Here is a 23,238-nt window from a genome sequence, read left to right as displayed (position 1 = left end):
GACACATAATGTCCCAGAAAAAATTACATGTAGTGATCGTCATTAATTTCCCATTACAATAACAGTCTTTTTTAACCTGTGGTGTACAAACCTCCAGGACACCAAAAGTCCTGCAACCGTTTCTTGGTGGTCCATGCAAGGGAACTAAGAGAGATGCAAGTCTATTGTCAGCAGGCTTAAAGTCACTGCACAATTCATTGTTCAAGGGTCTGCATTTGTACTGGAAAATATTTAGGTGTCCACAACCCTGAATAATGTTGAAAAGACACAGCAAAAGATGGTTTGTTGGCACAAGCTCTCCTCCCGCTGGAAGATTTGCTACATACATTGAGGCACCAGCTTGGAAGACTGTAGATATTTTCTGCTGAATGGGGCCCTTGGAGAGGAAATATTTGATTTACTGCAGAGTTCTCATTTCCCTGAATTGCAAATAAAGTGTAATTTGATTAAATGTAAATGAATCCTACAATACTTTTGGTGGCTTGTCTGAAACAATTGATTGTAATGGGCATCCATCATTTGGCTTGATTTTAATTCAGAGACAAAAAAGGCAAAATGAGAAAACTAAAGCAAGTGCCACTAACATTCTAGAGCTGGAGCAGTCGAGATTTCTGGCGCTGGACTGTCATTTCCATTGTTCTCAGAAAGCAAGCAATGCAGTAGAGGGGAGATGCAACAGCAGAAGAAAAAGCATAATGTGAAACATACATAGGAATACATCTAGAGGAAAATTAAGCTTTTTCACAACAAATTCTGTTAAATCAGCTTGAAGAGCACAATTTGTTAAATTTGTTTTAACACTGATATTTTAAAATGAGTAAGGAAGATAAATATTGTTCTGTGTTTCTCACTTAGAAGAAAAGCTTTGTTTTTATAGATGACCCAATTCCTTTTTCACCAAGATAATTTCCAAGTGCATAATACTGGTTTCAGCAGTTCTTGGGGTATGAAATAATAAAAGAGAAGTGAAATTTTTGATAGTGACACAAGCTTGATAAACTTTTGGTGTCACTTTCTTTAAATGTGGAACTACTCCAACCACAGAGATAATTATAGATGACCAGATTGTAACTGCTTTATTGCTTCTTTTTCCTCATAAATTTTAATTTTGGAAAGTTAAGTGAAAAATGTGGTTTCAATTTCCTACAAACTGCACACAATTTGGTTTTAACAAGAAAATAGAAAGAGATGGTACGTTCTTTGGAGTGAATTATGGAGAGGAGTTTGTTTCTTTGTCTTTCAGCATCATCAGAATAACAAAGTACAAAATGCAAAAAAGATGACTGCGGAAAAAAAAAGCAACTGTACAATGTACTAAGAAAAGCACTACGTAATTCTTTATCTAAATAAGCTCCGAGCAATTTAACAAGATAATACAATTGCTCTACCTTTTTCCCCCTCGGTTTTACCAGAGTAGACCTTAAAAAAAAAAAAAATCAAGCTGTATACACGTGTTACAGGAAATCTTCTAATAAGAAAATGCTGTGTACATAGCCATCTTGCTCTCTCAGAAGGTATCAGCAATTGTCAAAGTGCCATGCAGAGCAACCCTATTCAGACCATATTAAAAAGGCTTGGATAAATACTTACATAGAACTAACAAAACAAGAGTAGAAATGAAAGCCAACAGAAGAAAAAAACAGTATTTCTTCTGATCAAGAGGTATGTGGGACTCAAATCAGTGTGTGGCTTTACCTACTGTACCCATACCTATAATACACATATTGGGATCTTAAATCATATTAAAGGCTACCCAGCTTTTCTTCAGCAACAAAGGTCCAACACAGGTTTTAGAGGAGATGGAAGATGTCCTGGAGTAGGTTAAGAGCAGCATAAAGCAAGCGTTAAGAGAGGATCCTGCCAGTGCTGACAGCAGAGAAGTAAGTGGGTTTAGCTCAGGATGTACAGGGAGATGACCCAAGTCCAACCAAACCTATCAGTCAGCATAGCTATGAAATGGGATGGTCGAGATCGAAATACAAAATGGAGGGTCCACTAAACACTTGCAGTCAGGCAGTCAAGACTTACTGTAAGGACTGTAGGTATCATAATTCTTAGAATAATCCCACGAAACTTTGCAAAGGTTAACAATTAGATTCCTAATAAGTAACCTGAAGAGTTTCTTTGACTTTCACCAGGTTGTGTAGCTGCTTCTAAGTAAGGATGTTCTTGAAACTTAAAGGATACCAATTGATTTACACTGGTTTTAGTGAAAATAATAATGAAAATTAACTAGTAATGTATGTAAATATGGAGCCTTTATCAGTTTCTTTTTAAATGTCTAAAAGTGTGCAGAGCTTCTGAAAAGAAGTAGTAAATAAACAAGCGACACATTTTTAATGAATTTTAGTGTAAAAGAAATTTTCATTATGAAAGTGTATGTGAAAAAAATCAATTTCCTTGAAAAAAAATCTGGCACTGTAAGTAGTACTTTGGAAAGAAAAAGAAAAAAACAAAACAACAAAAAAACCTTCCATAAAAAGTCAAATTACCAAATTTGTGAAATCTAGAGGGATAAAAGTTATTAGGGAATTACAGCACAAATTTGAGAGAATATCTGTGATGAATTTCATGCAGCTTTAGACTTTATTATACAAATCCCTAGGAAATTTTTTTTGTAAGAAAACTTTCATTGGCCAATAACAGTGTAGGTCTCAAACTGTTTTCTAAAAAAACATGTGTGAACCATGAAACTGCTTAACTGCTCTATTGACACCCCATGCCATAGTCGTTTCCTGTGTTAGTCCTAACACACATTTTTTGTCTGTCCTATGACTGTAATCACCAAAGGCAGAAAAAAACCACAAGCAGTGCCAGGGCCTTAAAAAGATGCTACACCACAAACACCTTGACTCACAAGAAAATAATTCTTTCAGTGAACAGAAAGGCATGGTCCTACCTCTTTCCAGAGGCAAGAGTATGTCTTCAGATTGCAACTGTCCCTTCCTGACTGTAGATGCAAAGAGTGCAAGAGAAGAGAGTTTTCTTCACCCCACGTGTCCCCGCAGAGTCAGAACATACTCCTCAGTCATTTATCATCATGCCATCTCAGCCTGCCAGCTTGACAATGATTTTTCCCCCGGGGTTTCTAAACTAGAAATGTTATTTAGGTTACGAAAACAATTGCATGTTTTCTGCTTCCTGAGCCAGCGCAGACCTGCAAGCACGCAAATGAAAGGAATCTTAAACCTTCCAGGGCTGCGGCCAGAGCACACTCCTCAGCCCTCCTTGCCCAGGGAAACACACACTGATGAAGGGAGAACTTGTGCCTGGGAAAGCAGCACATGGTGAGATGCTATGACCATCGTAACCTGTGCTGACTTTGGTATCGACGGTTCAAGAGTCTTACTACAGGGCCTTTCAGTTTACAGAAAGCAATTTTCTTTGGCCTCTATGTCGGCTATAGATTATTTTCCTCCTTTCATTTCTCCTCCCTTCCCCCCATTCCTTGATCAGAAGTGTCTGTTTCACTCTCCCCCTGCCACCCCCCTATGGATTAAAGGGAAAAAAAGGACAAACCTTGCACGCCCAACAATGCTGAGGATCCAGTGCAAATCCTGCAGATCAATGTTAGCTTAAATTTGCAGAAGGCCTGATCTGTTCAGAACTTGCTCATCTGGCCTGGCTCATATTTCTAGATAATGATCATGGGGGATGCAGTAAGTTTGCAGGCACGTACAAAGCAGCTTCCTCACAGAGCAGGATGCACGTTTGTCTTCCAAGTGCTAAAACGTTGCCCTGTTACAGGAGTTCACTAGTTTTTACCTTGCACAATTTCTTACTTCTTAATGCGGGGGGTTTTTTACATAGGTAAATCTTATCTCTGCTCATTATAAAATTCTTGGTGCTAAATTATTTATGCCAAACAATCAAGTGTGATACCTTTGCAGATGTCAGCAGATAAACAGAAATGCAGTGTTGCATGATGGAGTTTAATGCTGTGGAAATGTCGGGGCGCTTATTTTAAAATTCCACTGACCTTTGCTGTGCTTTTTTCAATGTTTGCTTATTGACACAGTAAGGAAATACTGCAATAAGATTAGGAATTTTTATATGTGGATCCTCAAAGTCAATATTTAAGGGAAGCATGTTTCCTCAATTACACCATTTCCGATTACAGGCTATCAAAAGAGACACCACAGAGGTACCATTTATAGAGAACACAGGCAATACATATGATATAGCGAAGAGGGCAAGAGTGAAAAGCTCAAGCAAAGCCAAACTACAAGGTTGTCATAAGAGGAGCACAGGAGCACAATGTCTGCATGTTGTTACAGCGGGACATTAAGATATTACAGGTTTGTGGTTATTTTGGGGGTTCCTCTCTTTCCCTGCTGGCAGTTCAGGCTCTGTGGGACCTGTGTAACAAGGCAATAGTGTCTGTGAAATAATGAGCAGGGGAATGCAGTGCTGTTCTTCCATTGCAGTGTTAGGTGCAATGTTGCACACTAAAGCACCGGATCAATACTTCCAGCAGCAAGCCGTTCAATACACCTGAATTATTGCTTCATTTTTCTTCTTATTATAGATGAGTTGTGTTATTATTTTCCCCAAATCGATATTTTACAACCTTTTTTATCCGTTTCTCCATAAATTTTGTGATTACTTTAAACTGGGAATTCCGGTACACTAAATAAGATGCAGTATCTGAGAGGTAGTGAATGTACCAACACGATTTTTTACTCAAGACACTGCTTAAAGGCAGATCCTAATCAATAGCTGAGTAGGAAAATTTTTACATAAGGAAGTTGGAAGCAGCACCACTCTTACAAAATCAAAATTCATGTTTCTAGAAAATATTAGCCACAAAAGACGACTATTTCAGAAGTACAAGGAAAGAGAGGTCTGATGGGCACTTCGCGTGGGAAATTTAATTCCAAACAAATATGCTTTTTACTTCCCCTCTGCTAAAGGGCGACCATAATTCACTGAAATTGTTTCTTACGAAGCAGATAATCCTGTGCACCTTAGAGTGATTTAATTAGCTTCCGTAGCTGTCTCCTGCTAAGTGTTTAAAGCATCTGCAAATCAAATCATGTTAACTCATCTGCTGCACCACTTTCTTTGTTCTATGCATAGGACCTTCCTAATAGCATTAAGAGAAGCATGAGTTTCCCTGGAGAGGGGAGTAGCAAAGTGAGTTAATTACATAGTTATTGTAAAATTGTGTACATTATTCCACAGAACATGCTGGGTAAGTATTAAGGTGCTACACAGAAAATAATGACAATTTTGGGTGATCCCAAGGTCTGCAGTGTTGTAATTCAAAAGGATAATGCAGGTTCCCACTTAAATCAGAGGAATTCTGCTGAATTCCTGCATGTATTCTGCCTGGCCTGGCTGCTAATGGACTGCAGGGTCCTGGCTATTCCCTACACATCGGCTACAATTTCTATCCTCACATGTACTGCAGAATTACAAGATCGAGCAGTAGGAGGTACAGTAATCTCCATTCAACGTTTTATAACACTTTAAAATTTTAAAAGGAAAAATAAAATCCATGGGATTTTCTGCTATAAATTGTATAGATTTCTGCTCATATCCATTTGGTCTAATTAGGCATAGCATCGCAGACCCCTCACAGAGCAAGTCCAGCAGCTTCTTCGGATCTGGGCATCAGCACTACAGTGGGGCAAACAATTCATAACAAACCAGTCCCTCTCAGTAACTGTCCAAAGAGATGTTTTTCTCCAATTAACTTGTTAGCTGAAAGTACTTGTCAAAGAGTTTTTCTGATTAACCTTACCCTTATAGCTAGATCATTAAAGAGTGGACTGTTACAAATTTTTGGTTTAAATTCTCCATTTATAGCATAGGTTCAGAGAGGGCATCACCTCTGTTTGCTGGTTTCGAGTTATGTTTCTTAACAACCAACAGTAAGTTTTACATCCTTTTGTTCACTTTCCATAGTATGCTATGAGTTTTTCTTAAAACGGTCCGTCTCAGCTAACTCACTTGTTCAGACATTCACAGGGAGCAAAACACTACAGGGAAACTGAAGGAAATTCATTGCCCAAAAAACAAATGAATATTCATGGTCCACAGAAATACCCTTATTTCCCAGCTCTAATCAGCATGAACATCTGTGAAAAAAAGTCTAATGGGGGAGATTGGAGAGGGGAGGGGGTCATTTCCATCCTTTCCCTTAGGCCCCAATTTAAAGAAGGTTCATTTATCTTTTTAACAGAACTTGCAAGCAATGCAAGGATGAACAGTTTTGGTGAAGAAACGATGTGCAGACTGGCCTTGTCTTTGGGAAATTTGAACTAAATTCTTCATTCCAGAACAAAAGATACCTAGTGCAGATTCTTGGTCCTGTCCCTGACCTGCCGGACCCGTGCACTGCCCTGAGATCCGCTCTATCAATAACAGAAGCTGACAAAAACACCCAGGGAAAATACAATCTAAGGCAAATACGCGAGGCATGTTTCACTCTCTGCCTTTTAAATAAATGATACGCACATTTCAATGCAAGATTTAAGAGAACTAAAAGTACCTCAAAATTAAAAATCTGCAAGGAAAATACTACTGTTTTTCAGTATGATGGTCGCTTGAAGAGCTATTTTTAGGAACAACAATGTAACGACTGTTTCTACTAGCTGTGCACAACATGCATGTGAACTTTGGGGAGAATTCTTTTTGGAGTGGTGAAACTAGTCAGAGATCTACACTTGGAAAAGATATTTCCCTTGCAGAAGTGACCTTTCAACATGAATTCATGGTTACTTCTGGCAGTAAAATCTTGCCTTTCATTTTTACAAATACAAGCTTGCTGCTAGAACTGCCTGAGCATACAAACTATGTATTTTTATTTGATGTACTGTAGTCTTCTAAGGAAAGTACCTCACCGAAAACTAGGAATAGGATATAAGTTAACAGAAACAAAAACCAAAACAGAGACAGTAAGCACATGTGTTCAGAAACTACCGTGGGACTGTAATACTTGGGGAAATAGTTACTTTCCTACACAGCACCTAGCACATGGAGTCACTGAGGGTGTAATGCTTCTCACCCAGCTTCAGCCCATCTAAGCACTTGCTTAGAGCCCATCTGCAAGAGGACAGAGAGAAGAGTTTCCTCATGGTGATTCACCCACTTCTAAGACGACGTCTGAGATAGTCAAGGGGGTATCATGCCCTAGAGCTCCAAAGGGAGGGTCACTAGACCTCACTAGATTTCTACCTGTTATTCAGACAAGGTAAAAGAGGACCTCATCATGTTGAAAAGGGATAAAGCCCACCCTGGAAGATGCTGCAGTACTGAAAAGTGACAGCAAGTTTCACAATTATTCATAGACATTACAGGTTTTGCTCTGTAATTTTCACAGATTTAAAATGGAGAGTTTGGCGCCACTTTCTGTTTTAACAAACATGTATTTTTGCTCGATGACTGTTACATCTTCATTTCCACATGCATTTTCTGTCCCACGGGGACTTAAAAAAAAAATAACATTCTTAGTTGATTGTGTGGGGTTCTCTTTTTTTTTTTTTTTTAATTAACACTCTGTCTGCTGGGAATGGGGTTTCCTCTTGTTAACCACCAATGCTGACACCTGGCGCTATGCAAGAGCAGTTCAAGTCCACAACTCTTCACGCAAAGAGGTTAACCACAATTTATGCCAACAGGAAAAAGATGAAAAAATCACATTTGGAAGGGAAGGGAGAGGAGGGAAATTAAAGATGAAATAACAGTAGGTATGGCCATGCAAATACCTTAGGGCAAAATGTGCAAGACTGTAGGTCTTCAAGGGTAATTGTCCAAATACAGGCTCTTTACTGTGATACTGAATGGATGGTTCACACCTGTCTCCAAACTGCCATGAACTATCTGGTACTTGGTAGTCTAAGTTCAGCATGGGTATGAAAGAAGTTCGTGCAGCATAGCTGACACACTGCAAAACCAGTCTAATTTACATCATGCTAACATGTTTGTGCACTAATATATTTAATAACTTCTGTCCTACCTTGTGGAATAAAAGATCTGCATATGCTTGGCTTGGCAGAATTAAATAATGATGGTTTTACACTTCCATAATAACTGCAGAGCTCACAACAGACCAATGGCAAGATCCAACAGCAAAACACCATTCAGTGAAGGTTTTGTAGATAGGTACAGACCTCAACCAATTGGACTTGAGATTTTTTTATTTGGCTTGAGGGTTTGTTTTGGGGTTTTTTGGAGGGGGGCAGGGAAGTTGGAAAAATTTTTTTTAAAACTGCAGTAGTATGAATGCTACAGTGTTCTTCCTTAAAATCAGCAACTGGGTGACGATAGGGATCTGCCAGAAGGTCCTAGGGAAGTTTGTTGAGATTGTTTAAACTTTTGTGCAGATTGAATCTTCAAGGAAATTCTGCTTTCGCTAAGACATTAGTCAGCCATTATCGTGAAATAAATGTGGACTATTGCCAAATGTCTCAGATATTTAAAACACCATGGTTACAATTCCCTTCCTTTCTGAGTTGCTTGTCTTTCCCTCGTTGACTCCTGTGGTGTCAGCAATACAGTGTCTGTCCAGCCTACAGGGGCATGTCTGCACTGCAGACCACAATATGTTACATACAGAAATACTCAAACTGACTTTATTTAAAGTAACAACGGACACTGCAGTCTGACCAGGAGGCAACTCTGCAGCGTTTTGGGTAAATCTGAGAAGCTGCCAGGATCGAGTCTAGTCATACTGGGACTAAACTGTTTCCAGCATCTCTCTCCAGACACCACAGCAGACCGCATCACTTACGCACTTGATATCTTCATAAATAAGCAGAAGAGCCTGTGTGAGTTCTTGCAAGACAGCAGAAAACTACAAAGAACTTCACACTCCATGCAAGAAATTGCTCTTGCATCCACTGAGATGAAAGGCTGCAAGTACAAGATTTTCCTTTTATCTATATATTAACAAAAAAGCCTGAATCTGTAGACATGGGCTATATTGGGGCACGTCTACTCTGTAGTCATTGCTGTCAGCGAGCTTTATCCAGGCTAGATAAGCATTACTGGCTGCATAGGGATGCTAGTACAAGCGCAAAGCAAGCGAGGCTGCCCAAGTCCTGCCCCTGGGGAACGATGGCTGCACACCACACTGCTGGTCTGAGCCAGCCGTACAGTGTTCACTTGTGTAACAAAATGCCTAAGCAAAATGAACCCTCACTAACAAGCACCTCAAAGGATTAAGCACATCTTAAGGAGGCTATTTTGCAGGTAGTGCTGTGCAAGAGCGTGCCTCAGGCGGCCGCGCACTACATTCACGTTCTGACTTCCTTGCCAGAGCCGGTGTGCTGTGCGCATGGGCACCTCTGACAGTCTAGCCCACAGCTTGGCCATTTTTCAACAACACGCAGTAAATCCTGCACACAGTTCCAGGCAGAAATCAAAACCTGCTACACCCCATGAGAAGCACAGGAAGGATGAGTTAGGTACATATATACCCGCAAGGCAGCCAGAATTCCCAGCTAACTGTCTATGAAATATTTCATTGGCAACAAGTAGCCGAGGAATCTGCTTTCAAGACCAGCAAAAAGATAGTGCCTTGTCTCTCTTCTCAGGGCACAGGATCAAAATGCATTAAGGTAAGCAGTACAGCCACTGCTGCTACTATATACTGCCCATTTCTGTGGCATTTGTCTAATCTGAATACCCATACATTAAAAAACAAGACAGTGAAGCCCCCTGTAGAAACAGAGCCCAATTCAGGCTTTTTAGTAATTCATCTCAGCTCTCAGTTTTATTGGACATTTTTTTAAAAGAGGGAATAATATCTTATCAACTGACATGAGCTAAAAGGAAAATAAAAAAAGATTAACAATTTCAGTCTGGAATAAGAGAGTTTTGAAGCAAAGGCATGAAAATTTAAAGGTTTTGGGGTGGGGATAAAGAAAAGAATTTACAAGGCTTATTTTGTGAACCCAGAGGGTTAATTTATCATGGAGTAAGTCTGGAACTTGAAAAGCAAAAAATGGTTTATTGGCTTTGAAGGTCAGATAACGATGTTATATCATATTCAATAGGTTAAGGTTCCAAGGGTCTACAGGGTTGCATGACAATTGCAGGAATCCTTATAAAGTCTAGTTTATACCTTTATCGTTAATAGCTTTCTAATCCTTTACCACAAATTTATAGTTTAGAAATGGCAACACATCTTAAAGATTAAAGGTATGTGACAAACAGTTCATGTCCTTTAATAATCAAATCACATAGCTTAGATTGGGGGCTTATCAGGCTTTTTCCTACTCTATGGTTTCATAGGTAGAGAATACTTTATATCCCTATTACATGAATGATGAATGGGACCATTGGTTATGGGCTGTTATTTGCTTGGCTGTAGTCAATATGTTTTCTTTGGACAGGGACTTCAGTGATTTATTTCTCTTTTGGCCTTATCACTTATTAACTCAGGGCAGACAGAAACAGCCAAGGTTGTGAATAAGGACTAGTGCCCATTTAGACTTCTAATATCAGAGAAAATATTCTTTTTAATGATCCAGCTACCCTTTGCTGTGTAGACTCTGATTGCACTTCCCTCTAAGTAGAAAATAAAGGTCATATTTCTTGGAAAGTGTATACATAAAATATGCAAAATAATATGTTTCCTTCACAGCCAGCTTTATTCTGACGGTTGCTGTAATTGCTTTCATTTTGCAGCTGTCCTACAGGTACACTGCACACTTCTAGTGATTGTTTTTTGCAGTGTGTTACGGTGCTGCCAGTGTTTAAGAAATACCAAAGATATGAGGGTTCTGTGTTCCTATTAGCATACAAAAGGGATTTTCCAGTCTACCTCCACCACCTCCTCACTGTCTGGTAACACCCTTTGCCCTGCAATCAATTAGGATTCCTCTCAGCTTCCTTTCCTGAATTTCTGCAAACCAAACCAACCCTAATATTCAACCCTGATAACTGGCCATACTTCACTCCACTGGGCACATCCTAACAAACTTCAAAACAAACACTTTTGTAACAACATTAACCCCCAAGCCCACCACCAAATAATAAAGACTGAAGTTATTTCATCTAGGAAAGCTTGTTCCAAAACAATTGTAACCTTTTTTTTTTTTCCCTAAAAATTTCCAGGTGTTAATACTGACTCAGCAGAGCAACTAAATTAATGGATTGGAACTTAGAAAGGGCCAGGTTCAAGCTAAACTCAAATAGAGATTTCCTGAGTGCAACTTTCCTTTTCAAGGGCAGGTAACACCCAAGATCACATCACTGAGATGGGTGCTTGGAGGTAGAGACTGCACTGATCCCTCCCTTGTTTTCCCATCTGTGTTCTACCTGCAAGTGTCCCAGACTCAGCAGTGGTGCCATGAGGACCCAGTTCTTCAGTGACTACGGCAAACTCCTATGGGAGCAGAAAGCCATGGGCACAGTTTAATTTCTTCAGCCCAACGCACCACTCCAAAGACAGGTCCATCTCTGAGCTCCACACATCATCTGATGCCTCCAGTGTCCCCATGGCAAGGTCCAGTTGGGAAGGAACACTCGGCACAATGAGATGAAGGGGGAAACCCAGTGAACTGTGCATTAGAACATTTTTCAGGTAGCTGTTATGAGGGCTTTTTTGCTTGTTTTTGGAAACATTAATTAAATTCACCAGTAAAAGTCTACATTTACAAAGGATTTAATTTCATTCTTCTTTACTTGATTGTGCTATAGTTAGGATTTACCATCTCTCCTCTGTCCTCTAGTCTCTCTGAGATCAGGAACAGGATTTATATTGAGCATCCAAAGCACAGGGTAACCTGCAGCGCAGTGCTCTCCTGCTTTTAACAGACACCAGCTCTTATTTTAAACTTTATACATTTCTTTGTACTGAGGGATTTTGTTCTGTTCCTCTGTAGCACTCTGTGACTATTTAAGTTTGAGACATCTGATACTTTTTATTCTACCACTGCTATTAATATTTACTAGTGAAAGACAGATAAAAACTGCTGTTAAAAAACAAATGGCATTCATTTGCTAGCTACCAGATCTCCTAGCTGGTCACTCTTCTAGAGGAGTGATGTGCTCTATATTTCATTTCAGATTAATGCTCATCATATCTTTGAGGGTTAAGAATTTTATAAACACATCAGGATAAAACCCAAGACGGCATCAGAGATGCTGGCTTTTTTATTTTATTTTTATTGTTTTGTTGATGGTGGCCTTCTCTCCACATTTATACTAATCAGCTATTTAAGTGCTCATGATTTAATAATAAACACACATGACTGAGGCATTGTAAAACTAACGAGGTTCTGTATTACTGATGTTGAGAGTAACTGCCACTAGGTTTTAACATTTCTTGGGAACTAACTGATACACAGCTATGGCCAAGGTTAGCTGGTGTAAGGGTCAAACTCTAGCCCACAGGGATCAAGAAGGGCTCCAGTGGGGCCACAGGAACCTCTTGACAGCCAGTCTGTCTCTTATCACCACTTTTTTTTCTTTTTTTTTTTCTTTTTTTAAATCTACAAACTCCAGAACTCTCCATTCTGAAAACTGATTGCTTCATTGGTTACGTATCTTTTGAACTTTGCATAGTTATTGGTGCCTTCCTGAAAGCAGAAAATTTTCCTAGCAAAGGAATCACTGAAGTCTACCAGGATGGAAACTTTAGGGGCTGGAGATCTCCTTTTAAGTAGTTCCAGTTCTGATCAGATCTGTGTACATGACTTAAACCTCTGCTTCTAGGGCCATGGACTGAAATTTTAAATGGTGACGGGTAGTCTTTAGTCTCTTACTCTTGGAGGTATTTGACTAAAGAAATTCAAAAAGAATAATTCTCAGAAGATGACTACCCATGTGCTTCTGTAAATTAACCCATTTAAAGATAAAAACCTAAAAATGAAGCCACCTAAAACCAAGCCTTTTGAAAATGTTATCCAAATCATCTGTGATCTGCAAGGCTCTTCCTATTTCAGAAGTAAATAAAGGGTGAAATGACGATGGAGCAGGGATTTTTCCACATGAGGTTCGTTCTTCTTTGTAGCAACCAGGGGAATGAAAAGTTCTCTGAGAAGGCCTATGACATTTCAGAGAAAGAGGCAGTTTCCCAGAAATTCTGCAAATATCCTGACCTTCACAGTGCTAGAATTTCTACATCACTCTACACACAACGGCCCAAAATCATAACGCAAACACTGGTCAGTCTCAGCAGTGCTCCACTCTGACCTACTCAGCCTTCATCACAATTATCCTGGAGGATCAGCGCTCAGCACAGCAAGCCCTGTGTGTCTGCGCTGACCCTACATCGACCCATTCCTGCTAGTAGCACTTCTAGAGATATACCATATCCCACAGCTTATAACAAACCCCGAGTGAACTGGGGGGGACTTGCCTGTTTCTTTAGGTACCCTGTCAGCACACAAATGGTTTAGCCTGCAGCCTCCCTGCAAGACTAATGCAAATGAAAATGGTCCCTAAATTCCAACCTGTAACCAACCATGTAACCAATTTTTTAAAAAAAGGAAGAGTATTTGGGGTACTGCTCAGCCAATAATCTGATTAACCCCATGTTGTATACATAACCTTAGTGACAAAGCTATATACTTCTGGCCCCTATGTAATCATTTGCTCTAGTTTGGGAACAAAAGCACAAAACCTTAAACTAAGCAGGTGGCAGAAGATACAGCATAATGTATTTTTATGGACCTTCCATATGTCCTTTCCAATATGCAGTGAGATAAATTATCCTTTCACTTACATTCATGCAGTCCCACTCAAATCTCACAGTTTAGTACCATGGTAAAATTCATCTGTGAAAATCATGCTGTCCGTGATGCATCCATTTTTTAAAAATTAAACCAAACCAAATTCTCAAAGGCTTGTCCAGGTATCACAAATTTGTGCCAATTCTCACCCCTTATTTAACCATGTATGTCCTGAGTCACCTTGGCAAACTACCTACAGATTTATATCCCGAATGGATTCTTCCTTTATCTCAGTTTCTCCAGTCTTAAAATAATGGTAGTGATACATACATGACTTCTCAGTTGTGACATGAAACTTGATTCATTCAGTGCTCCTCAATACCAGAAGGGACTTACAGATGAAGGGTGCCACAGGGAAATACTGACCAGCTTTTTGGGTATTTCTGTGTGTAATATGGATTTTTAATATTATTCCAAAATGAACACACATGCAAGACGTGTTTAAATTTCTGTATTTCCAATAATGTTCTCTCAGGAATGTCAAAATTAAAATCTAAGAAATAATTGCTCTGTAAGTGCATGCTAATGGCTTGCTTTGCAGATGGAAAATAAAAAAACTTATGTTTTCTTGTAAGCACAGGGTTGACACTGGCTTATTTCTTTCAAAAATACTTACAAAAGCCAGGATTTCTCTGTATATATGTGACCTTGATTCCTAGATGGCACATGGACTACTTGGAGATCGTGTTACTAAGTTATTTGCAGTTAAAGGGGAAAAAAAGGCTAAAATTAATGGGTCACTGGGTATTTTCTTCTGAGAACTTAAGTACTTAACAGTAAGAAAAAAACAGTTTACAGCCAGGTGGCTTGAGGGGATATTTTGTTGAACACTGATTAAAAATAATTTCTTCTAAATGAGACCTGACCACAAAATGGGACCATTAACGAGCCGGGACATTCTCACCAGAAAGGAAACTACGCTTGATCAACTCCTGCACCGCCCACAAACCCCAGGTCTTTTTCTCTCTCTCTCACACACTCTCTTTTATTATTTTTTTTTTTTCCCTTTTTCTCCTCTCCCATTTTCTTGTTCTTAATAGCAGGGTAAATAAGCAGCAAGTGATGCTGAAATGTTTTCGGCCAAAAACAGAGGCCAAACTCCTCTGAGAAAACATTTGGCCTCTGTGGTTTTGTAATATGTTCCAGAACACTGAGTTCACTGAAGAACATTGTGAAAAACTCCCATCGGCTGGAGTGATGCTGGGGAATGTTACTGTATCCCAACTTCCAATTGGTCCATTTCCTGCAGGCCTTGTTAAAAAAAAAAAAAAGAAAAAAGAAAAAAATAGTGCTATGTGGGAGTTAAAACAAGTTCTCATGGGAAAAATGAATGGCAAGAAATTCTAGCTTTAAAAGAAACAGCTAATCTGCTAGTTTGATTGTTCTTCAAAACTTACAATGAACCAATAATCCTAATTAAAAACACTTGGCCTAGTTCTCTAAAGCATCATAGCTTTTTCTATGCTTCGTTTGTACACACCATAGACTATTAGTTTTTTTCTAGTGCTCACTAACAAAGTGCTGACTTTGTTGGGATGGCTGAGCTAATTTCGTGAACTCAGTGTGAAACCTTAGCTAAACAAAATTGTGGTAATTTTCCTTAATTTGTAAAAGTGATTGGAGTGCAAACAAAATTTTCCTCTTGGGTCAATCCTATAATTTTCAATTAACTAAAACTAATCGGCAGGCGTGTACTGAACCTGCATTTTGTTTAAAGGGCTGGAAGGCACTTCTGAAGGTCAGGATGCATTAATTGTTTTTATTTTAGTTTCATTTAGTCCTTTTTAAAAAGCCACATTTAAGTTCAGGCTGCCTCTAAAAGGAAAATGCAAATTGTGTGAGGTACAATTTCAGTCACAATAGCTTTTCTGTATCTACCGTAACTCCATAAAAGCTGCATAAGTAAGAGAATTGTCCATGGATTGGATCACCTTTGATTTTATCACTGTTTTGTATTTTGTAGCTTTCAGTTATTGAATGAAAAATAATGTGTTTTAAACACTAACCTGAAAAATGCATATATGGAAACACTCTCCCTACTGGGACACCTTATTTCCACATTCAGCCATCTGCTTCTGGGCAGACAGGCTAAAGTGCCACCCTCCTTTTTACTGGAAAAGCTAATTAATGATGATCTGAAAAGCAAAACCAAAATGGCTCCAAGCCATTTTTACATTTAAATCGCAAAATGAAGTCTCCAAAAATTTCTTTGCAAAGTTGAGGGGGGCAGGTTTCCTCCCCTTCTTCTTCTGCTGCATGCATACTTGCCATTTCACCAGCCCCAGATGCAGTCACCCCAGTGGCTTGACAACAAGCAGGACAGAACAACTTATTGCAAGAAAGTGAGAAGGGAAAGGATTCATGGTCAAACTGTCCAGAGCTCTGGCTGACACTTTTCATGCACTATACACTGGCAATTTGTACCAGCTGGAAATTTGACCCTTTTTCTTTTGTTCCAACACATTCAAGCCCTAAATAACTTTTTTTAATATGGTGCATTATTGGCCAATATATGAATTTCCCACACACTCTTGAAATCATAATGCTCACAGTAAATAAACACAGCCTCCATAAGTGTCTGCCACTCAGCCAGCAACGATACATGAACACTTTAAGACCCAGTTTAGAGAAACCTAGTGCATAATCGCAACTGGGGGAGAGGGTATTTGAAAAAGACAACAAAGCTTTATAAGGCACCTTGTTCAACTTACTCAGTGTTAAGAAAAATCAAATGAGAGCTTTGCTACCCAGCCGGAGCACGGAAGTTTCTCCTCTGCCTTGAGTTCCTGTGTGTACATTCACAGTTGGACGAATATATGGGTCCAGTGTAATTCAGAAAGACTCATAGCCACAAGTATTTATGCTATATCTTACTCTTAACATTTCAGGGGTGATCACGAATGGGGAAAGGAATCACACTGGATTGTGATGACCCACAGTTCAGGCAAACAGTTACAGAAGCAGTCCTGTCTGCATATGTCGAATGACAAGCGCATAAAAGGACAAGCACATCAAAACCTGGACCAAGCCATTAATTCTTGTAGCATGCATATCTTCCAAGGAATCAATGAAACACATTCTTTTAAAAAGTTAGGCTGCTACTTGATTTATTTCTCAGGCCATTCTTATCACTGCTGAGAATGGTTTAACATTGACAGCACGTGCAATGGCCTAGTGTGGTTTTTTGTTAATAATTCTTCAGGGTAAACCACTCAATTTACCATTCTCAGTGTGGGATGCCACCCCAAAACACACTGCAAGTCACTATGTCTGGAGCATCATCTGGGGTGAAAGCTACTTGAGCCTCCCTGGAAGTCAGAGACAAGTATGTTATGGTGAGATGGGCTGGCAAACAGACTGCTGCTTTGAACACTTGCAACACTTAACGGGCTACATGAGATGGAGATATTTAGCAAGATGCTACTTGGAATGCAGGTTTATGATTGCACTAGTATGTCTAGCTCTCTGTGCTTGGACTCTTCCTCTGTTTGTTTAAGTACTGGAGTATCTATTTCTCTCCTTCCTCCCCCCCTCCTGGGTAAAGAGATGTCCCATTGCGAGGACAAATAAGCAAACAAAAATCCCACACTGGTATGTTTTCAAATACATCTCTATAGTCATCCTTTTTTGAAAACCAACCTTAAATTGGTACCTTCAATGACGTGCTCAGCAAAAAATAATAAAATACAGTACAGCTTTTAATGACGGAAGCAGAAGCCTTAGCAAGTGTGATATATTGCCTGTCCTATTTCTCCACGTTATATGTAGTACTAAAGCATCCTTACCTGTGTAAATGAATCTTCCAGGCGTTCCCTTGCAAAACTGCTTAGACTTGTAGGACAATGTGACTTCTACAACCCCTGGGATATGTCGGGGAGGTGTCTGTACGCGGATGGCATGAGGAGTAATCAGCTAGAGGAAAACATTGAGAAGGGAGAAGAAAGGGGAAAAAAGCACTGTTAGATGCTGAACATTTCTTTAGTAACACTTTCCTCTCAGATCACAGTAAACAAGCTTTGAAACATGTAATTAACCTGTCAATGTTTGAATATAATCTTGATGTAACCCACACAAAAGCCAGTGACTACAATATTTACAAGCATTCTCCTTCTCAGCTGTAACAACATTATTTCTGTTTTCATACATGGCAGGCACTTGCTTCCTAGTACAAGCATTAGCCCTGGTTTAATTCAATAACTTTAGCTTACAGCAGCAGGATGCCTATGTTTGCTCAGACGAACACTGGGGTCATGACAGTGTCATACAAATCTGATTGATAAATGACACGCAGTTACATGTGTGAACACGGCACAGCGCAAGCCCAGGCTGAGATTCACTGCACAGCCCAAGCCCAGGCAGACTTTTAAATGCACTGGTCTTCAGCTGACATCCCTACACTGCAAAAGCACCATGTGCTGCTGTTTCGATTTTCTATTCATTTTGTGGACGTATCACTGATTATTGCAGAAACGCAAAGTTTGGCTTCTGAAGGATGCTGGATCTCTCCTTGCATACGATCAGAGCACTCAAAAGAGATATACCAAATACAACCATCTAACCATCACTTCCAGTCTGCCTTCACTGCAATGACTGACACACATCTGAGAGGGCTCCTGCAGATGTGGATTTACACAGTAATAAGTAGACAAACTTAACTTGCTTGCTATTGGGGCTGGGGATCCTGATCCTCTTACATAAAAGGTTGGAGTGGGTCAGCGCTGCAGTTTCCAGGCTCCAGACCATTTTTGCTCTTTCAGGATTCTGGACTGGATTTAAAACATAGTCCCTGAAGCTAACATTAGAGCCATCTAGGAGTTCACTAATTTATGGTAGGTTAACTCAATTCTCTGCTGCACTTAGAAACTACAACATTGTCCTCCCCATCACTGAAATGTCCTCTTCTCACTCACTATGCTCCCTCAGAAAAGAACAGTAAAAAGAGGTACACAGAAAAGGTGAGATGATTGTGTCCAACAACCAAGATACAGCTCTGGCACATGGATAACTCTTCTTTAACTGACTGTGGCACATTAACACACTTCTAGAGAGGCAAAAAAGACCACGACCATAACCAGCCTTGACAGTGAGCAAAGCCATGGGCATCCTATGCAGACAGTCAACTGCTCTATGCTGGTGGCTGAATTGTGTCCTGGATTAGGGAATACTTTTCAATAGATCTATTTTTTAAAAATATATAAACCTAATTTTATTCTTATTTTTACTAGGAACCAAATATTTCAAAATTGTAGTAAGGTCCTACCAAAAATCAGACTTTCAACTGGTTCTTTGTTTAGGGCACAGGACTGAAAAAGCACAGGAGAGTAATGTCTGTCTGAGAGCCATCTGTGTTACTGAGGGGAAATGCATACATAGTAGGAAGTTCTTCATATTTAAAATAAGAAAATTATTTTAAATTTTTAATTTTAAATTTTAAATATTAAATCAAGTTGAAGATTAAAACCAAAACTACCATCATCAAATGCTCTAGAAGTTATTCAGATCCATAGAAGTCATAAGTCACATGTCATTTTAGAAATTATCATGTAGGAATTGATGCCTTCTTGTTTGTGAGCTCCAAAGAACATGTTTTCAGGCTCTGCTTTGAAATCACGTGATTTAGAAACTTATTTATTTTTAAAAGAAACCTGCCTTTTTCCTAAATTACTCACTCTATCAACTGGGTAAAAAAAAAAAAAAAACCAACCAAACCAGCAAAAACCAAACTTCCACGGATTGCTTTTACTTAAATTGAGTTGTCTTACAGTTGGGCTGACCAAAGGCTAAAAGTCTAGGCCAATTCTCTACACACCCTCAATAGTCAGTGGAGGCAGAAAGCACTGCCAAATAGCAATTTATTTCCAGTGCTTTAGACACCTCTCATGTTGGGATGAGCTGCTCTCTGGAAGCATCTACCTTTCTGCAGTGAACCAAGATGACAGGTTTAGACTAGATGCTTAACTGTAGGCAGCAAAACATAGCTGAGATAAATCCCATCCTCAAGTGGTTCTAGTTAACTGGGTGAACCGGCAAGATGAGAAAAGTTTCATGACATTTTTAGGGAGAAAATATTTGTAAAAACAGCCAAGGGTTTTAATAGTAAAGGTTAACATGCTAGTCTTACTACATCAGCATGTGCCTTGCACCCCTCACCCCCATTCTGGCATGAGCTATACAGGCAGCTTCTGGTTGTATCTTTGAATTTCCCAGCATTTACTGGTCTGTCACCACTTTAATGTTCTTTAAACATAATTTGTGGCATTTTCCAATACTCATCTTCCCTGGTTCCCAAGAAATGTCTGACCTATTTATGGTCCATTGTTACAGAGAGCTGGGGAGAGTTAAGCAAGTTTCCTGGTTTGTTCTCCACAAACAGTTTGGTTTTCCTTTGTGCTCTGAAGTAAATAAGTTTAACTGTGTTTAAAACCACAAATATACAATAATGTCGCCCACACATTCCCAAAGGGTGAACATTATGTCTGAAGTCCTATGGTTTAGGATGCTCAGGATATATTTTACTCCTCTCTTCTCTAGAACTAAAGCTTGGGAGGTATACCAGGAGAATACACGTGCCTTTTCCTTTTGCTTTTTTCTCCTTAGCATCTGCCACTGACCACTGTCAGGGATATAGTGCTGAGCTAGAAGGACCTTTGTTCTGGGTCAGCCTTCAGTTCTCATGCACACAGAAAGGAACTGGCTAGCTCAGTTACATACCAGTAGTCCCCTATATTGACATCATAGCAAGAAATTATCTTTAAGGGACAAAAAATGTCCCCTTGCACTTCAAAATCTGCCCTCTGAATCTCACCTTTGGTCTTGAACTCTGATTCCCCAGTGCTGCCAGGATCTGTGCTAGGGACCAGGACCAGCTCTTCGAATTGCCCTGACTCCACTTTACAATCTGAGAGACCCAATGGGTGCTGCATGGGTCTGGGTACTCAAGGCCCAGCCACGGCAAAAGCAAATTTGCCCCTGACTTCAGTAACTCCAGGATCATGGGATGTTTTCCTGTCTACGCTGTCAACCTGTGGCCTGACCTTGGGAACCCAGTCCACTTTTTCCTAGAATTTTTTCTCCTCTCACACTGACATAGCCTGTACCTTCTTCAAGGCCCAGTCTGTCTCATATTTGCATGTAAAGCATCTGGAAGAGGTGAGCTATTAGCATCAAGGGATATTAAAAGTAAAGACACCACTTCTGGAAGCCTCTGAGCCCCAGTTGGGAGACTGGTGGAGTGTTCTGGGGAAGCATCATGACATGCTCATCCTGTTGTTTTTATAGCCTTCTGTCATTGCTGACCACCAAACACCAAACACTGAGCTAGATGAACCTCCATGTCTGACCCGGTATGGCCATTTGTATGTTCTAACCTCAGGTGGGAACTCTTGGTACGTTAACAGACATCATAACAACCATAGCAATGACATGCCAAGAACTAACAATTTGTAAATATGAGTTATGTACATTTCTGAACACATTTTTTAAATGTAAATCTTGAACAAGGCATTAACCTGTGATTTGGACATGAACCACCAGCCAGAATCCCAAATCCAGCTTTCTCTTCCATTCCAGCATTTGGCAAATTGAGATCTGGAGCTGGACATAAAACTAGTAACTGGACACTTTCTCCCAAGGGATTTTCAAGTGAATTGGTCTGATACCTGGCAACTGCATTAGCTGTTTGATATAAACTCTTACATATCAGTTGGGACATGCTGTGGATTGCATTAAAACCTGAGTTAGAAATCTTCAGGTCGAAGGGAGGTGCATGTCCTTCAAAATCCAAAACACATTTGGTTTGAGTGTGTACAACAAGCCTCTTTCTGTGGTTTGCCAATATATTCTAGACATTCTTGTGTGATACAGCATCATTTCACACTCTTCAGAGTGCCAGGTTACTTTCTTTTTTTAAAAGTGACATTTTATAAGGAGATGTCATTAATCTGAGTCAGTAGTTTATTTTTGCATGCTTGAGCTCTGGTTTGTGGTTAGGGAAATGGTGACAATCAGTCATAAATTTAACTTGGACTCTGTGAGGAGGACCATTAGTACAGGAGTGAAGAAAAATCCCACCAACTGAAGGTAATGACAGCTTGCAGTGAGAACAGCACCCTTAAGGTACCTATATTTTAAAAAACGACCAGTGACTTTGCATGCCTCAATTCTGGGCATCCAGATGCTGCTTAATAAGCCTTGGTTTTCAAAAAGAGGGTGCCTACTCATTTTTGTAAAGTGAGTCAGACCTCCAAAATAAGCACTCAAAAACAGACTTCCAAAATCAATAATAAACACAAAAAGCAAAATAAAAAACTGTGTCACAGAATTTGATTCAGCAGCATTAAAAAAAACAAAACAAAAAACCCAAACCAAACCAAAAAATCATGCTCTTTTTTTGTGCTGTACAAAGGTAAAAAAAATGATGTTTCAGTGCTTCATCTTTTCTTAATATAAAAGAAAAAGAAGTTGTTTCCAGCTGACTCTGTACAGCTGGAGGAATGTTCTTGGCAGGAAAATGTTTGAAGAAATAGTTCATTTTAAGCAAATATTGTGGAATATTTATAAGAAACTAATTTTGTCTTCACAATCGTGTATTTGCCCTGAAACTCGACTCTCGGAGTTTCAGCCCCCCAATAAGAGAGAGAAACAACAGAGGATTTTTATCAGCAGTTCAGATTTGGAATATTTGCAACAATGCACAGATCCAGAATACTGGGTAAAAACCTGCAAATAACAACTCCGTCTGTTTGCGGACTGGACAAACAGACAGGCAGAGTCTCTCTGGCAAACAGACTATTTGCTGGGAGTTGTCTGTCCAGATTCAGCATGTGCACATGATATACCAGTGCTGTTTGTTTGTCGGTTATGAAAGTCCCTCGAAAAAAAGGCATTAGATGGCCCATTTTGCTGTATTCTAAAAATATCAAGGGCTTTTAAAGTAATTTTTATAAAGTAATATGAGAGTTAAGGATTAATTGAACCTACTTTCTTAGGGTATCTGCATTTCTGCACAAAATTAATGTGACAAATTAAGTTTTTATTTAGTTCTCCCTGGCTGAGAAAGGTTGTAATTATGTTAGAGTGTTTACAGCTAAAATATATGTTTAAATAATAAATATGTGTTTCAGAAACCATTTTAAACCTCCTTTTTTAACACAGTCAACTCCATTTCAAGCATATAAATATTTCAATTACAAAACTTGAATACATGTAAAATAAATTAAAAATATATTATTTACATTTCAAATTATTTATAACATATGCTGCTTGACAGCAACAAATTCACCCTTAAAATGAACAATCTTTTTTTTTTTTGGCTTTTAACTTTGCTTCTGAACTGTGGTAGGATTTATACTTTAAATATCCATGCATTTCAGGTACTTACATGGATTTTGCTATAATAAAATCTGAGTAATAGAGGACCTTTACAATAATTATCTTCACAGCACCTCTCCAAAGAAGGTGACTAATCTTATTACTAGGTTAGAGAAAGGGAATTGAACTTTAAGCAGATTATGTGATTTGCCCAAGGTTCCATCCAATGTCTGTGGCAAAC

The 23,238-nt window shown here is 39.3% G+C and overlaps 1 protein-coding gene across 6 annotated transcripts in view; it reads right to left on the bottom strand.

Annotated features, from left to right (window-relative positions):
• EBF1 (EBF transcription factor 1) overlaps window positions 1-23,238 on the bottom strand; it is a 283,965-nt gene that overhangs the window by 49,624 nt on the left and 211,103 nt on the right. For all 6 annotated transcript variants that reach the window (XM_074883664.1, XM_074883665.1, XM_074883666.1 and 3 more), the window contains exon 10: window positions 17,474-17,600. In XM_074883664.1, coding sequence (XP_074739765.1) covers window positions 17,474-17,600 — 127 coding nt within the window. The remainder of the gene's footprint in view (window positions 1-17,473; window positions 17,601-23,238) is intronic.

This window comes from Strix uralensis, chromosome 14 (assembly GCF_047716275.1).
Source record: "Strix uralensis isolate ZFMK-TIS-50842 chromosome 14, bStrUra1, whole genome shotgun sequence".
In the NCBI taxonomy this organism is placed as follows: Eukaryota; Metazoa; Chordata; class Aves; order Strigiformes; family Strigidae; genus Strix; species Strix uralensis.
Note: the sequence above shows the minus strand (reverse complement) of the source record. Positions and strands in the feature narration are given on the sequence as shown.